Source organism: Ovis canadensis, chromosome 2 (genome assembly GCF_042477335.2).
Source record: "Ovis canadensis isolate MfBH-ARS-UI-01 breed Bighorn chromosome 2, ARS-UI_OviCan_v2, whole genome shotgun sequence".
NCBI lineage: Eukaryota > Metazoa > Chordata > Mammalia > Artiodactyla > Bovidae > Ovis > Ovis canadensis.
Genome location: NC_091246.1, coordinates 28,985,499 through 29,003,668, shown reverse-complemented (window position 1 = coordinate 29,003,668; position 18,170 = coordinate 28,985,499). Strand labels below are relative to the sequence as shown.

Sequence of the window (18,170 nt, the reverse complement as noted above, 5' to 3'; positions counted from 1 at the left end):
TGTTGAATAGAATTTCAGGGCCCAACAGCTTTAAAAGCAGTTTCCATGTGGTAGAGATCTTTGCCAACATTCTTTCTGCAGGGTGAAATGTAGTGTGTTGTACTAGAGAACTGAAATATTTGTAACTGCTGTACTCAGATTGCTTCCACTGATTATCATAAACTTATGTTATCTTTTACCTTATGTAGTAAATACTCATAGCACAAATTATTTTTTAGTTTAGTCATTTGAGGCCCACTTCCCCCTTTATTTTGTTATATGTAACAAAAACTCAACTGTCAGAATCAGCTTTTTAAATATAAATGTTACAATTTGGGATTTGATTGTAAAATATGTTTTTGTTTGCTGAATGAAGAAAATAGTATTAATTACCTTAATATTATTTTTTTAGGTTGAAATGGTATTTAGATAACTATGTGAACATCTTTAAAGATTAATTTTATCACTGGTATTTTAGCAATCAAAGTAACCTTTCTCCTCTCAGCTGAAATTTCAGTAAGTGTGGATATGAATATTTTGTAAAAAAAAAAAAAGGAAAGTGAAAGAATACTGGTTAGTTTTCTTTTCTATTCAAAACTGGCTTTGGAGTTTTTTGAGTTAAAGCTTAAATAAACCAAGACATGAATACTTACATTTTTACTTGAATGTAAATGTTTAAATTTAGTTGTGATATTCTCTGATTTGGGTTGATTTTTTGACTTTAAATTCTTTGAAAATATCAATTTTATGACTTTAAAGTCTTTGGAAATATCTAATAATGAAATAACAGATATTGGTTTGTTTTCTGTTGTGTGGCAGGTTTAACGGGATGTTGAGAAGTGAACTGAATAGATGTTGAATAGATTTAGAGAATCTTAGAGGTTCATAGTTTACTATGGTATACACAGTTTTGTACTTTGTACTACAGAAAATTATTTTGTGGATTATAACTTTTTTTCCTTGAAAAGGTATGACCAGTGTGTATAGTTTTATTGGCATTCATTCATTTGTTGTTATCATTCAGTCCCCAGTCGTGTCCGACTCTCTGCAACCCCATGGACTGCAGCACACCAGGCCTCCCTATCCCTTACCATCTTCTGAAGTTTGCCCAAGTTCATGTCCATTGCATCGGTGATACCATCCAACCATCTCTTCCTCTGATGCCCTCTTCTCCTTCTGCCCTCAGTCTTTCCCCATATCAGGGATGTTTCTAGGGAGTCGGCTGTTTGCATCAGGTGACCAAAATACTGTAGCTTCAGCTTCAGCATTAGTCTTTCTGATGAGTATTCAGGGTTGATTTCCTGTAAGATTGACTGGTTTGATCTCGCTGTCCAAGGGACTCTCAGGAGTCTTCTCCAGTACCACAGTTTTGAAGGCATCAATTCTTCGTCTCTCTGCCTTCTTTACTATCCAGCTCTCACAACCATATGTAACAACTGGGAAGACCATAGCCTTGATTATACGGACCTTTGTCAGCAGAGTAAATTCATTCATTTAGTAGAAGTTTATTGAGTGCCACTTCTCTGCCAGTACTGTAGAAAAATAAACCCAGACAAGCAAAACTCGTTTTCTCCCTTCAAGGAGGAAGAGTTTGTAAGTAAGCAAGAATGGCAGCAAACAAGTAATAGAAGGCACAGTGAGCGACCTGCTACACAAAAATATTCTGCAGTAGTCTGGAACAGGGTAAAGCCACTGAGGCGGCAACAGACTTACTTTTGTAGAGAAAATGAGGGGGTAGTCATGGCAGGAGCAGACCAAGGTAGAATTGCTCTAGGAATAGGAACAGCACATAGGTGGGGAGGATAGATCATTAAGATAATTTATAATTAGTTGTATATGGCTGGAGCTTAGAGGGAGAAAGAGAAGAGGTTAGGGGGGTGGTACATATTAAGAAATCAGACAGGGTACTAGAGGTCAAATTAAGGAAAAGTCTTTTATACCTTGCTGTGATGTTTGACTTTTATTTGTATTCAGTGAGAGACCACTTTGAGAAATTTTTTTAAGCCAGCGAGTGACAGGATTCTATTTTCATTTTAGAGAGAGCGCTCTAATGTTACATTTCTGAAGAATACTACTAGTTACCTATTTTATTGGTTATTTATTACAGGTATAGTGATCTAAAATAACACACCTTTATTATCCCACAGTCTCTGTGGCTCAGGAGTCCAAGTATGGCTTTGCTTGTGCATGAGTGCCAAGTTGCTTCAGATGTATCTGACTCTTTGCAACCCTATGGACTGTAGCCGTCCAGGCTCCTCTGTCCATGGCTTTGTTTATATCTCATCTGCAATCAAGGTGTTGGCTAGGGCTGTATCCTCTTTTCAAGGGTCAAGAAAGGTAAAGGTGTATGAGCTCATGTGGTTGTTGGCCACAACTCCACTCAGAATGTGGGACTAAGCCTCGGTCTTGCTTGATGTTGATTGAAGGCCACCCTCAGTTATTTGCAACGTGGCCTCTACCATTGGGCAGCTCATATTATGGCAGATTTCTTCTTCACAGCCCGAAAGGAAGATTAGTGTTCCAACAAGACAAGCAGTATAGTTTTTGTAGCAATCATGTACCTGTAATCATATATGCCATCTTTGTAGTATTTTGAGGTCAGAGGTCATATCCACATTGAAGGGGAGATGACTGCACAGGAAAGATTCTAGAAATATTCAGAGTTACACCGAAAAATGTGTATGTTCCCTCCCAGAGTTAGCCAAACTAAAGTTTGAGAGCATAGTTCCAAAGACCATCCTCATTTCTTATACCAACTGCAAGTTTGAGAGTTTCCCAAAACCACCCTTACATTTGATAATTTGCTTACAGGACTCATGGAACTCACTGAAAGCCATTATTTCATGGTTATGGTTTATCACAGAGAAAACTAAAGTGAAATGAACTCACTCAGTTGTGTACGACCCTTTGGAACCCCATGGACTGTAGCCTACAAGGCTCCTCTGTCCATGGAATTTTCCAGGCAAGAGTACTAGAGTGGGTTGCCATTTATACACATAAATAATCACCCAAAGGAAGAGAGGCAGTAGTCAGAGTCTGGGAGGGTTCCACATACAGAACTTGTATTGTTCTCAGGATGTTCTCATCAGTGCCTTCCCAGCATTGATGCATGACAAGGAACATGGGTATTGCCAACCAGGAAAGTGCTACTGAACCTCATGGTTCAGCTTTTACTGGGGCTTCATTACATAGGCCTGATCAACTGAGTATTCCTCATGTTTGAACTCTGCCCCCAGTTTAACTGATTCCACATGACCCATCCTAAACCACATGGTTGTCTCTCTGGCATGGCCAACCTAAGACTGTTGGGTTTGGCCTGTCCCATCCTAAAATCTGTTGTTGTTGTTGTTCAGTTGCTAAGCCTTGTCCAGCTCTTTGCACCCCCATGGACTACAGCAGTCCAGGCTTCCCTGTTCTTCGCTATCTCCCAGAGTTTGCTCAAACTCATGTCCATTGAGTCAGTAATACTATCCATTCATCCCATCCTCTGTCGCTGCCTTCTCCTCCTGCCCTCAGTCTTTCCCAGCATCATGGTCTTTTTCCAGTGGCTGTTCACATCAGGTGGTCAAAGTATTGGAGCTTCAGCTTCAGCATCTGTCCTTCCAATGAATGTTCAGAGTTGATTTCCTTTAGGATTGACTGGTTTTATCTCCTTGCTATCCATGGGACTATCAAAAGAATTGTTATTGTTCAGTCACTAAGTCATTTTGTGACCTCATGAACTATAGTACACCAGGCTTCCCTGTACTTCACTGTCTCCCGGAGTTTTCTCAAATTCATGTCCATTAAGTATAACCCTCATTTTAAACCAAGATATAGATTAATTCCTAGAAGCTGAACAAAGCACAGACTGCTCTTTGGAGTCAAATTCTTTCAGTGTAAAATATGTTTCAAACTTAGATTGTTTTCTACTCCAGAAAGAACTATTTAACTTTCACTGCACAGTAATGAAAGATGAATGCCATCAAGGCTCACGGGCAGGTATTTATCCAAAATTGAGAGGGTTATCTCTGTGGAGTTCTTTTTGTTAACCCTACTACATTATCCTTGGTATCTTTGTAGGGTTTTATGTCTTTGAAGGCGTATCAGAATTTTACCTTGTGTAATCATTGCTCCTTCAGTATGGGAAAGACCTCTGACTTGTTTCTAACCAACATTCTGGGCTTTTTGTGGGACGTCTGTGATTTGAATCTCCATCTCAAATACCTGCTTATACCTAAAGCCTAATCATTTGGTCAAATGAAATAAAGATGGGAACCCAAGTACTTTCTGGACTAGAAGGCTAAAACTTAAAGGGAGGGGAATCATGACTCAATATAAATAAGGGTTAATGTTTAAAATGGACCATATTTGTGATTTTTTCTGAGTAGTATACATGAGTCCCCGTATAATAAGTTTGTAACCTAAACATGCAATGACAGACATATCCAGAAATGCTGTGATATTTACTTGCTGGGCATAGCAGGTTATATTTACTTAGGAAATTGGAACATAAAAGAAACTGGATTTTTAGCTGTTATGATTTAATTTTGTTTCCAGCTGCTGTTATTCTTCATTTCCAAGATTTAGAAAAGATGGATTTGGAATCAGGAAATTGGAGTTTTAGTTCTAGCTTTCCTTGGACTTCTTTGCTACAGTAAAAGTATACAGAAGAAACAGATTTATTTTTTTCAGCTTTCATACCATGGAATTGGTTATGTGTGTTATATGATATGCATATATCTGCGTTTTGGTTTAGTGGTTCCAACTTGAGGAATAAAGTAAAAAATGTATAGTTTTCAGGTTATACTTAAATACATGCTAAACATTCTAAACCAGTATATTGTAATAAATTTATTGAATATCCCTTATTTTTATTTCCTTTTTAATATATTTGTTAAGCTTGGGTTCATGGTGTCATTTGAATTTATTCATTAGTAGGCACAAAGACAGAAAGTTCAACCTCAGAACTAATATAGCTAATATTTTGAAGTGTAATGGGAAAATTGATGAATTTTCATCTTTTTCTTTCCTGATATATCAGCTAGTTTTTTCTGTAACTCTGGTAGGAGGTAGAACTTTATTCTTCTGTTCTACAGAAAGCAGTAGTGGTTATTTGTTTTGTTTTCTTTTTACTGAGAACTACTTGGGGTATGAATTCCTCTGCACATTTTTGATTAAGATGGTTGTTCATCTGCCTCCCTCTGGGCCCTGCAGCTGGAGGACATTTTGTGACGTGTTTATACGTACTTGCCTTTAAAGGGAGAGCAGAGTTGGCCTCTTTGACCTCTTCTACCTAATAGACAAGAAGAGTTTCACCTTACTCTGGCCAGAGGAGCCAGCCAGCCAAATGCCTCATGAAGGGTCTGGGAAACTCTGCTCCCCATCCTTCTAGGCTATCTAGAGGTGCGTTGGAAAGCTAAACCATCAAATAATGATTTGGAATATGTTTGTTGTGGATATATGATTTTAGATCTCTCTTCTCTCTCCCTAATGAAACCTTTAGTAAGTTCTCTCTTGTTTACTAATCTTTTGTACAATAGAAGCTTGGAAGGAACCTGAAAGATGCAAACTCCTTTCTAGAGGGTCCACTGTGGCATGTGAAGCACAGCTGACGGCTCGGGGCACATAGATCCAGTGGGAGGTTGGGCTGGACGTGCTGCAATAATAGTTACCGCTTGTAGGATACCTGCAACTGGCATGCCATGTGTGTGCGTGCTCAGTCGCTCTTTGTGACCCCCTAGGCTGTAGCCTGCCAGCCTCCTCTGTCCATAGGATTGTCTCGACAAGAATACTGGAGTAGGTTGCCATTTCCTCCTCCAGGAGATCTTCCCTACTAGGGATCGAACCTGCATCTCCTTCGTCTCCTGCATTGCAGGCATTCTTTACTGCTGAGCCACAGGAAACCCTTGTAACTGGCATGTGCTTTGTTAAATGCGATGGTATGTATACTATCTCTACTTGTCCTTATAACAGCCCTGTGAGAACCACCTTCCTTACAGAAATGCAGAAAGAGAGACTTCAAGAAGTAACTCAGAGTCATCTTGCTTAGTTACAAGAGTGAAGTCAGGCTTCTACCAAGGTATATCTGATTTCAAATTCCATGTTTCCATCAGGTTTTTTTCTTCGCTAAGCCTGTTCTTAAATATATTTTCTTTTGTCAGTTTAGGAGGAGATAAAAATAGGTGCTCCATAATTCTCAAAATTTGGAGTGTTTTAACTATACAAGAAGCGAAATAACTAATTACCTCATCTTTATGTTAATCTCACCTTGGGACCTTATTTTCTTCACTCCTGCCAGTCAGTCACTACTCACACAGCAAAGTACCACCTCTTCCTTGAAGCCTTCAGTTGCTTCACCACATCCTGGCCAGAAGTAAAGTTAATATATCTGTATTCATATCATTTTTCAGTTACTGCCGCATTTTCTTTCTTTCTTTCTTTTGTTAGAATGAGTTATTGCATCTTATTTTCTTTGTTAAATGTTTAAATAACAGCTTTATTGAAATAATTCACATCTCATACAACTCACTTTTTTAAAGGGTACAATTCAGTAGCTTTTGGTGTTTCAAACTTGTGCAGTCATCACTACAGTCAATTTTAGAATATTTTCATCACCCAAAAAGAAATTCTCTATCCATTATCAGTCACTGCCTAGTTCCCCTGTTTCTCCTGCTCCCCAACCCCAGGCAACCAATAATCTTTCTGTGTCTATAGTTTTGCCTGTTTTAGACATTTCATATACATGGAATCATGCGATACGTGTTCTGTGACTGACTTTTCATAATGTTTTCATGGTTCATCTCTGTTATAACATGTATCAACATCCTTCCTTCTTTTGACTGAATAATATTCCATTGTGTGGATATACCACATTTTGTTTATCCTTTCGTTAGCTGAAGGACATTTGGGTGGTTTCTGCTTTTTGGCTATAAATGGATAATGCTGCTATGAATATTTGTGCATATTTTTGTGTGACCACATGTGCTCAGTTTTCTTAGGTATATATCTAGGAAGGGAATTGTTGGTTCATAGGTGACTAATTGAAGGACTGCCAGACTGCTTTCCAAAGCAGCTGTACAATTTGACTTCGTCACCAGTGGATTCCACTTTCTGCATCTCCTCATTAATACTTATTAATACTTATTAACTTATTGTTAATACTTATTGTCTGCCTTTTTGATTTCAGCCATCCAGGGAATGTAAACTATCTGGTTGTAGTTTTTTATAGTTTGCATTTTCCTGACAGCGTTCATTAAATTTTAAATAGTCTTCTCTTTCTCGTCTCATAAAACATCCACAGTGTTTTCCATATGTTAGTTCATAATAAATGTTTACATTTGTAACCCTGTTTTTTAAAATGTCAGTAAAGGGGGAGATGGTCCTTAAAGGTTTTTACCTCTTTTGAAAATGTGCTTTACCCACATCGCTAACATTTACTCTTTACCATCATAGCTGTTGCCTTACAGTGTCACAGATGCACATACCTATTCTGTTTGACCTCTCATTGCTAAGCCCTACATGCCAAATGACTTGATGAATGTTTATTAAGTGAATGAATGGAGTATTGTTCATATTCACTCTGGATTGTTGAGCTAACCCCTAGGACACACAGGTAGTCTGTTTCTGCTAAATGTTAATAACCTGCTCAAAGATATAAATGAGCATTAGAGGCTTCATTTTAAACTGTCATCTCCAAAAAGGTAGACTCATTGCTGGAAAACTGCTTCTAAAATATTGTTCTAATTGTCTGGTCTTTTTGAATACTGTTTTAAAAAAAAATTTTTTTTAGGAGTTTCCTATATAGGCAGTCCCAGATTTGTGTTTATTCCTTACCTGAGGAATTCTATAAAATACTAACCTAGTGAATCAAGAAAGTTCATCATAGAAGTTATATTCCATTATAAGGCATACTTAAAATGCTTCAAAATGATATGTGATTATTAAGGTTTTAAAGAAGATATCAAAACCTGTTATTCAAATTTCAAAGGAACTCTATTCAACTTTAGCACTATGTACATAAACATTGGCTGATACACATATATGTTTCTAATATATTGTGCTAGGAAAATAGAAGTGTTAATAATGCTGATATACTTTCTTGTGCTAACATTAACTTAATCTTATAAATAGAGCAATTATTTATTAGCAAATTTTTATGTAACTGAAACCTTTCTCTAGTGAATTTATTATAAAAATATTTATCCCAATTAAAATGGAACATAGAAAAGATTGTGTTGTATAATAGCTGGAATTTGCTAAAATACAAATTATGCTGTTTTTCTGGCATCCAAATGGGCGTCCCAGGTGGTGCCAGTGGTAAAGAACCCGTCTGCCAATGTGGGAGACATAAGAGATGCCGGTTCTATCCCTAGGTCAGGAAGATCCCATAGAAGAGAGCATGGCAACCCACTCCAGTATTCTTGCCTGGAGAATCTCCATGGACAGAGGAGCCTCAGTTCAGTTCAGTTCAGTCGCTCAGTCTTGTCTGACTCTTTGCAACCCCACCTGGCCGGCTACAATCCATAAGGTTGCAAAGAATCAGACATGGCTGAAGCATCTTAGCATGCATGCATGCAGACATCCAAATACAAGGTTTAAGTTTTTGTTACTTTGGTGCTCTGAGAGAAAGGTAAGACGAGTCGATTTCAAAGGCACATGTATCCCATTTTTCACTGCAGCGCTGTTTACAATAGCTAGAACATAGAAGCAACCTAGATATCCACTGACAGATGAATGGATAAAGAAGTTGTGGTACATATACACAACGGAATGTTACTCTGCCATTAAAAGGAACACCTTTGAGTCAGTTCTAATAAGGCGAATGAACCTAGAATCTATTATACAGAGTGAAGTAAGTCAGAAAGAGAAAGATAAATATTGTATTCTAATGCATATATATAGAATCTAGAAAAATGGTACTGAAGAATTTATTCACAGAGCAGCAATGGAGAAACAGACATAGAGAATAGATTTATGGACATGGGGAGTGGGGAGGAGAGAGTGAGATGTATGGAAAGAGTAACATGGAAACTTACATTACCATGTGTAAAATAGATGGCCGGCGGGAATTTGCTATGTGATTCAGGAAACTCAGACAAGGGCTCTGTGTCAGGCTGGAGGGGTGGGATGGGGAGGGAGATGGAAAGGGGGTTCAGGAGGGAGAGGATATATGTATACCTATGGCTAATTCATGTTGAGGTTTGACAGAAAACTGTTAAATTCTGTAAAGCAATTATCCTTCAAAAATAAATAAATAAATTTAAAACAAACAACAAAAAAGTAAGACTAGTTGATTTCATAAATTTGTGTGCCTTGGATCCTTAGTTAAGATAACCTCTTTTGAAAATCAAAACTATCATTCTGTGCTCTAAGTGGTAGGACCAGGGTGGGTAGCTGTCATGGTGATGATAGCCAAATAAAAATATGAAAGCTTTTCTGGAGATTAAATCAAAGGAAATCGTCTATTCCTTAAATGAGTTGCTGCCTATTACATTAATATAACCTCTTGGCATTTAAACACTATACTCATAGTGATTTAAAGTGCGTGGTTTACAGTTTTTAGTTTCTAATGCTACTTCTTTCATCATTTTTAGAAAAATTATTGTTAATATAAATGAGCATACTTGTTTTTTTTCTCAACATGATAATTTTATGTTCAAAGTGTAGTTTTTGATCCTACTTGTCATTCTAATTTATAGTTCTACAAGATTTGTATCATTTTGAAGGAATTCTAATCCTATATAATGATGCAGATGTTATCAACAACCGAAATTCAATCTGATCTTAGTATGCTGAGTACTCAATTCTAACCATATTACTATGAGCTATGCATATTTAGCTAAATTTATATTGAATAATAAGATCTTATGAAGTTATAAATGTATACCTATTTAGTTTCTTGCCATTCTTGACTTCCATAATAGTGAGCATCAATGTTTTCTTCTGTTCCTTCTCCTCCTGGGCCTTCATGATGATCATCATGATCTTCACTGTCACCATCATCTTGAAATCTCCTGAAAACTTGGGTCTTCAGTTGTATCGTTTGACCGTTAGTACTTTGTTGTTCACCATAGTAAATAGTGTGTATATGAGGGAAGCAGGAGAAAATGTATGAGCTTATTGGTGCTTTCAGCTTATTTTGATCTACACGAATGTATGTTAAATGGTGGTAATGTAGTGGATCAACTGATGGACACATCACTGTGACATTGACATCTGAAAAATACAAATTAAAAATTAATCCTTCTGTATTATATCCATAATACTATAATGGATTTTATTAAAATATTTATTAGGTTTAATTATTTTTATAGTAATCAAATAATAAAAGGAAACTATAAGTGAATTTTATATTATCTAAATAAATGATGGCTTCATTGGCTATTAAGTAATTATTTAATTATTAAATAAATTATTTAAGTAATACATTCCTAGCAGAAATAATCTCAGAAAAAAAAAGTGAAAATCACGTATAGTTCTACTATTCAAGATCTCATATTTCTTTGTATACTCTATAGTATTTCATATTTTTTCATATACTCTGTAGTACATATTCTCAAAGTTCAAAGTGATAACATTTAATAGAAAAGACTATAAACCTTGAAGTACAAATTTCTCTGGGGCCCATTTCTGCCATTTCCCTAGCCAGCTTCAAAGCAACCATTTGTAATTTGTAGTGCGATTTAAAGCATGGGCTTTTAAAGATCTGTTCTTTAAAAGAACAAAATAAGATTTTTTTTTTGTATCTTTAACAGACAATAATGGACTTCCCTGGTGGTCCAGTGGTTAGGAATCTGCCTCCCAGTGCTGGGAACACAGGTTCGATCCTGGTCTGGGAAGGTTCCACGTGTAGTGGGGCAACTAAGCCCCTGCACCACAGCTACTGAACCCACACTCGAAAGCCTGTGTGCTACAGCTAGAGAGTAGTTCCCGTTTGCAGCAGCAGAGACCCAGGACAGCCATAAATAAATAGATGAACAGAATAGGTAACCAACAAGGACCTAGAACAGGGAACATTGCTCAATATTTGGTAGTAACCTAAATGAGAAAAGAATTGAAAAAAATAGATATTTGTATATATATAACTGAATTCCTTTGCTATACACCTGACCCTAACACAACAGTGTTATTCAACTATGCTCCAATATAAAATAAAAATTACAAATAAATAGTAAAACACAGACATACACAAAATAAAATTTTACATACTTTCAATTTCATTATTTTCTAGGTATAGGTGTTGTAAATTCCTTGGAATATAGAATGCTTGCTTCAGTTTGTTGTGTCCAACATTGAGCTCTATAAGGCTGGAAAGATTAAAAATATTATATGGAATGTCTTGTAGTTTGTTGTGTGATATTCTTAGCGCATGAAGTTTCGGAAGTTCGTTGAAGTAATTTTCTGGTATAGAAGATATTGAATTATTTTCTAAAGACAGATACATAAGTGAAGAAGGCAAACCAGGAGGCATTGATTCTAATCTGTTATTACATAGATTGAGCTGCATTAATTTTTCCATTTTGGCAAGTGCTTTTTCTTGTAACATAGAATCATCAATTTTATTAAAACAGAGATCAAGCATGGTCAAGTTTACAAGCCCACTCACAGCATTTGTCTGCAGTCTGGAGATTTCATTGTAACCTAGAAAAATCCTTTCCAAAGACTTAGGAAGAGGAAACGGAAAGTCTTCTAAATTGTTGTGCTGTAGGTGAAGCTGTAGTAGATTTGACAATTTAGCAAACACACCATGATCAATCTTTTGAGATTTAATTTTGTTGTGGCTGAGGTTGATTTCTTTAAGATGAGTGGCATTGATAAATGAATCTGCAGTCACAGCCTCAATTTCATTAAACTGAAGATAGACTTGCTGAATGTGTGCTGGAATATTTGGGATAGTCTTTAATTTGCGATTATCACAGTACATTGATGATGGAAAGTTAGGTGGACAGAAGCATTCACTGGCACAACCTAAAGTATGCTGATGAAATGGAGCTTCATAGTTTATATTTAATTGGAATTCCGTTTGGTAGACATCATCTGGTTCTTGGTCATAATCTTCATCCCATTGATAACTTTCATATTGGCAATATACTTTGACTCCAAGAAAGAAGAAAAGGATACATACTGAACTTGAAAAGCCCATGTTCCTTGTTTGTCCTATTACAAGGCAAAAGGAAATATATAGTGGAAAAAGTGAGTGAAACATGTAATAATTCTCATATAAATTGACAGTTATCTAAAATGTACAATATCTATGTCTGATTTGAAATATGTAAAAGAACGTCCAGAATTAATGGCTGCTGCTCAGAACAAAATTAATGTTTAAGGTGATATTTTTTAAAAAGCCTCGTACTGCATTGAACCAGACTAAGTAATCATCGTTTTAGAGAATCTCGATTTGTCTTGCTTACTAAACTGTGGATTCACAATGATAGCATGACATCTTTCTACCCCAAAGCTAAGTGCTTTTTCCACATGGATATTAGATGGTCTCACTATTTGGCCCCTTCCGTGATGTTCACTACCTGTGAGAAGAAAGACCCTATGTTTTAGTTACTTAGGAGATTATTAATCCTGACCAAAATTTGCCCACTGTAACTCCTGTTTGCTGATGTTCTTTTCTGTTCTTTGGAAAAACATAGAACACTCCATTTTATGTGAAAGCTTGAGATATTAAAAATAAATATCATGTTTCCTCTTAGTGTTTTCTGTCCAAGTCTGATTGTCACTTCAAATTTTCCCTGTGAAATCGTTTCCAGAATCCAATTATTTTGTCTCTGACTCTACTTGAATAACTGCATCAAATCCTAGATATACACAATATTTACATTCTACAAAGTTTTAGTCTCTAATTGGTTATTTTATACATTTTTCCTAATTACTCTCCTAGCTTTTTTCTTTCCACTATTTTTTTTTTGAGTTAATTTCTAGATACACAGGTATTAAAAACACACTCCGTATTTCCTAGGAGTTTAGGTCTAGTGGAGAATCAGACTTGCAATACAGTGAAAAGGAGGGTATGTGTGGGGTAGGATTGTAAAGGAGGGAGGCCCAGCTTGTGAAAGAGAGACAAATGACAACAGTCGTGTTGAAACTTAAAGTTGTAGTGAATGATGGGATATGTGAACTGGATGAGGAGCCTGAAAACCTTCATTTCAGTCCTATCACTTATGACAGTCGAGTCACTTATATCTGCTTCTTGCCTCATCAGTAAAATAAGAACTATAATCACTTGCCTGCTTATCTCACTTGGTAGTTGTTATTGTCGTAAATGCATATGAGGTATGCATGTTAAAAGTACTTTCCAAATTAGAAAGTGATCCAAATGGAATAAGTATGTTATTTAGGAAAAGTTTTTAAAAAATCATACCTCTTTTATTATAAGGCCTTTTTTCTCTACCCTTCTCATCTAGGATTTCATGAGAAGATTAATATTCTAACAGAATTAATATCCTACATCACTGTATGTAATGAAACAGCTTATCTCCTGTTCATCTAGAATGGTATTATTTTTCATCATTGGATAAATGAAAAAATAGTTACTTAAATCATTTTCTCTGACAGAACCCTCTTTGAGAAAGGGTGCCCTAGATCCTAACAACTTAGTTTCTTAGTCTTTTTTCTTTTCTTGTCAGAATCTGAATAGTACAGAATGTAAATATTCCTCTAGTTTCCCAGGTGCCACTAGCAATGAAGAACCCGCCTGCCAGGCTTGATCCCTGGGTTGGGGAGATCCCTGGGTTGGGGAGATCCACTGGAGGAGGGCATACCAACCCACTCCAGTATTCTTGAGTGGAGAATCTTGTGGACAGAGGAGCCTGGCAGGCTACAGTCCATAGTCACAAAGAGTCAGACACAATTGAAGCGGCTGAGCTTGCCCTTGTGCACCCACAGGAAGGGCCTTGTCAAAGGTACTGCAAGTCCTTTGCATGCTGACTGCTATCTCCTGTCTTTATAACTCACTTCATGTAGTAACTCCAACTGCAACAATTTTCACTTTCAGTGGGACCTAAAAATTATTGATCCAACTGTTTTTCACTGCTCCTCATTCATACCTCTCAGTATACTCAGGTCCTACCAACCTAGACCCATAGTGCATCATGGCCATCGCTGCACATGCCCTCAGTTTGCTGGCTCCTTGAATCTTCATAGTCCAACCCTGGTTGCTCCAGTTCTCCATCCTCCCATAGCCTGACTCATGCAGCTGACAGCAATAGGACAGTGCCAACTGGCTCACTTTAAAGTCATGACCGTTCAAGTGCTGCCTTTGTGACATCTCATTAGTCCATTCCTTTTCCCTTTGTCCTACACAAGCCTCTAAAACCTCACCATTGGTTTTGGATGATGACCCTGCTTCCTTGTTCACTCAGAAACTATAATAGATAATCATTTACTCCAATATATTGTCTTGTATTTAATCCTATCCCTTCCTACAGAAAATGCCAAACAGTAATGATTTGATCTTTTTAAACAGTTTTGCCTTTGAAATTTGTAGTTTCCTTTTGATAATCAGTTAGATTCCATCTGTTGTTCCTTCTTATCCATTTGATCCATGTAGGACATGACATTTAAATTAGATTTTGAAGGAATATGAAGGTTCTCACAGAGGGAAGTAGAGAAGAAAACTTGCAGATAAAAGAAATGAGCAAAAAACATGTAAAGCAACAAAGGATGAGATGTTTGGGAAGTTGTGGTTAACTGTTGAAATAGCAAAATAAGATTGTACAGCTAATCTGGCCCAGAACCTTGAGGCCTAAATTGTGATCTCAGGAATTTGCATGTTGGGAATGAACACCTAGTTCATTAATATAGTTGAGCCATGATCTTCACACTGCAGTGTTCATGCATCAAGTAAGAGTCCTGGGAGGGGAAGTGAAAGAGTATGGTCTCATCCCAAAGTAAAAAATATTACTAGTGATTTATTTAGTTTGATTTGGTTATTCAGTAATTGTCTTGAATTTTAGGGGTGAGGCATTGTGATCGGTGGGGAACACAGACTGAAAAAGGCATGAAGACATGGCTCCTTCTATAAAGAGCATTCAATTTAGTGGACAAGAGAGTCACAACACAGTGAACCGATTCTCAGACAAAGGGAAATACGGCTTGCAGCAGAGATAACAGTGCTGTGGGAGCCAGTGGCTTAACTCTGCAAGAGTGAGACAGGGAAATCTTTGTAGACATCATTTGGCCAAGATCTGGGGAGATTAGCAGGAATGGATAATAGAACATTCTATACATATTACTCTCTGGTTGATAATATTTTACATATTAAATTTATAGTATTTTATATACTCATTATATCAGTACTATAGCATATCAACTTTTTAAAAAGTACTTGTCATACTTCATTTAAAGTACTGCTCCATGAAGTTGAGATGAAAGTAGAAGCAAAGAGGCAGAAACATACAACTACGCAGGATCAGGCCATGTAGAGGGTCTCAGAGGTTGAGTGTTACACAGTTGAACTTCAAAAACAGCACTACTCATTAGAGCTCTGAATTTTACCCTTGTGTTAAGAACATCAGTAATTATCAATTAGTAACCTTATATTTGAAAATTAAAGTTGTGGCTATTCAATAGTTACGAGAAATTTGGGGGGGGGGAGAGACCTGGATGATACTTTTTAGTTCAGCCTTTACCTTTGACTCGGCATCCAGACCTGAAGATGGGGGCCTTTCTGAAAATAAGGAGATTCTTAGTATTATCTGCTTTTGATCTTTTTGGCCAACTAAGAAGAAAGGTCTTTCCTTGAAGACAGTTTGTCTTCTGAATCTGAGCTCATCCATTGAGCCCTCATTCATGGAAGACCTTGGCTCTATAGCTCAACTTTGTCCCACTCTCTTTTGACTTACTGCAGTTTTCTGTTCAGAAATCCATTCCGTCTTCATGGATATAGCCGTTATTTTCTATTCCTCTTACTCCTCAACTTCACCCCTGATCATTTTACTTGTTACAGTGATCTTATTTCCTTTCATCCAAATTTTTCATTCAGCTAATTGTTTACTAGTCATTTGTTAAGCATATTGTTATTACTTCTACCTTTGATGTTCAGCAATTTATGCCATGTTTCCTATAGGATAAGTCATAGTGAAACATTATAACTCATTGTCAATCATCCTATATCCCAGCTTCTAATTTTTGATAGGCTGTAGTACAATGAACATTGTGGAAGTGCTCAAAAATTTGCTGAATGAATGATTGATTGATTAATTATAGATTACATCTTGTTGGTGATGTTTATTACTACTAATGTTGACTGTTTCTAGGCATTTATTTCACCACAGTGATTTCTCTAAAAGAACCTAGTCACAGAGAACATGGCTGTTTTCTTTTCTATTAAATATTTCTGTCACAATATACTATATTCACTTTTCTATTACCTTGTTTAGTAGAAAAATAACAAATGTGAAACAAAAGTTTAAAGCAAAGTGAAACATGTTACCAGGCTTTTAAAATTATTTGTTAATGTGTATTTTTCATATTATAGCCTAAAAAAGTTTCTATGTCATAACATTTCTCCTACCTGGAAAAAAACACTCGTACTTTCATCAAGAAAGTTCTAACTTAAATTACTAATCAAATTGAGATGGAATTTTGTTCTGGAAAGTTTGAAATAATTTGAAAGCTTCATAGCATTTAATTATTTTAAATATTTGTCTCATTGGTATGCCATAGAAGCTAAAATGTAATAAGAGACCAACTATTAGTATATAATTCAGAATTTTTTCCAAAGCAGTTCTTAAGTCTGTAAAATTAAAGTTGTATACATCAGTATCACACCCAAGGCCTAAAGAAGTAAGATTCTTGCTATGAAAGTCTCAAGATTATATTTAGCCATAATACATTTATCTTAGTTAACTGAAACCCAAGAAACTAGATCTTTTAGAGCTACAGTATTTATATTTTCTCTTTGAGGAAGAGGCAAACACATTGTAATATTTGGTTAATAGAGAAATTTTGAGAAAATGTCCAGTGAAATTTATACAAATGCCCATTTCTTTACAACCAGAATCTCTAGCATTGCTCAGATGTATGACTCAAAGGTGTTTGCTGATTTTTTGTCAGCAACTTTTTTTGTCGAAGTTGAGAAAGAGAAAGAAAGACAAACAGAAAATTACTGTATTAACCTGAAAATCTTTCATTCAAAGTAAAAAATAAAAATCTAAACAAAGATTATTTTATTGGGTAAACCTTAAGTTAGAAAATTAAATTTCCTGCATTACTTCTTTCCATGAATGTTTGGCTAATCAAAATTTAATGTAACTTTTACCAGATATTGCTTACCAAAATTATGCATTTATGGTGGCTATAATCTATTTTAATGTTAAATCAAATATACTTTATTTTTAACAGCAGGAATATTTTTTAAAAAATTGAAAATTATTTTATCATCATACCTGTTGAATTTGCTTTAGTTTTCAGGGGCTGATGAATTTGCAAATCCTGTGAATGAATCAGAAATTCCTGAATTCTTAAACTGAGTCTCTTAAAAATCCACAGTAACTGTTGTGTTCAGGCAGGGCTGTCCCTTGAATTGCTATAGCAATTTAAGCAAATATAATCTGCTTGGAAAATACTTGGGTTGAATGAAAATTATGTATTTCTTTTCATTATCTGAAACTTTGTGGACTCTTAATTTAAATGCTTGTGTTCTTGGTCAGATTTATGTGGCTTACTTCTTTCTTTCCCCCTTAATTTTGGTTTGAGGAATGGCAAGAATTTCCTCTAATATGAAAGGCAAACAGAACTAAATGAAACAGCATGTACTGATTACTGTTTTTATTTTCATTTTCATGCCAAAGAATTCTTCAAATTAAGGTTCACAGTAACATGGAGTTCAGTGTCTTGACATTTTAAGGTGGAACTTAGAGTCATCTTGAGACTTCGGTTATCTGATAACCTTGTGTTCTCACCAGTGCTTTCCTTTATTAAGACAGGGAATCAGGATTAGAAATATACAGCATTTCACTTCTAGATTATTTTAAAAATGAAATAGACTGTCATTTGTGACACAGATTAGATATATTGCTTTTCCATAAAAATAATTATACCTTCTTTTCCATCAGCTTTCTCACTTTCCTCCCAAATATAGCCACTAGCATACCTTCTAATAAAATATTTGAAATAGAATTATTCTCTTTGTTATGGAATTTACTCAGAAGGTATATCTCGGATTTGTCTATTTTTACTAGTACAAAAAATAATTTTAT

At 36.0% G+C, this 18,170-nt stretch overlaps 2 protein-coding genes across 3 annotated transcripts in view; one reads left to right on the top strand and one right to left on the bottom strand.

The window, feature by feature from the left end:
- Window positions 1-18,170, top strand: part of CENPP (centromere protein P) — a 236,343-nt gene that overhangs the window by 89,245 nt on the left and 128,928 nt on the right. The window lies entirely within an intron of this gene.
- On the bottom strand, window positions 951-17,686 carry OMD (osteomodulin). 2 transcript variants are annotated; one of them, XM_069575681.1, is made up of 4 exons: window positions 17,358-17,609; window positions 11,170-12,117; window positions 9,848-10,176; window positions 951-1,511 (listed from the first exon to the last, which is right to left on the bottom strand). In XM_069575681.1, the coding sequence occupies exons 2-3, from the start codon at window positions 12,101-12,103 to the stop codon at window positions 9,848-9,850; spliced, it is 1,263 nt and encodes a 420-aa protein (XP_069431782.1). In that variant the 5' UTR covers window positions 12,104-12,117; window positions 17,358-17,609; the 3' UTR covers window positions 951-1,511. The 2 variants fall into 2 exon arrangements, with proteins under 2 accessions (XP_069431782.1, XP_069431781.1); XM_069575680.1 differs by lacking the exon at window positions 951-1,511 and having other exon boundaries at window positions 8,610-10,176; window positions 17,358-17,686.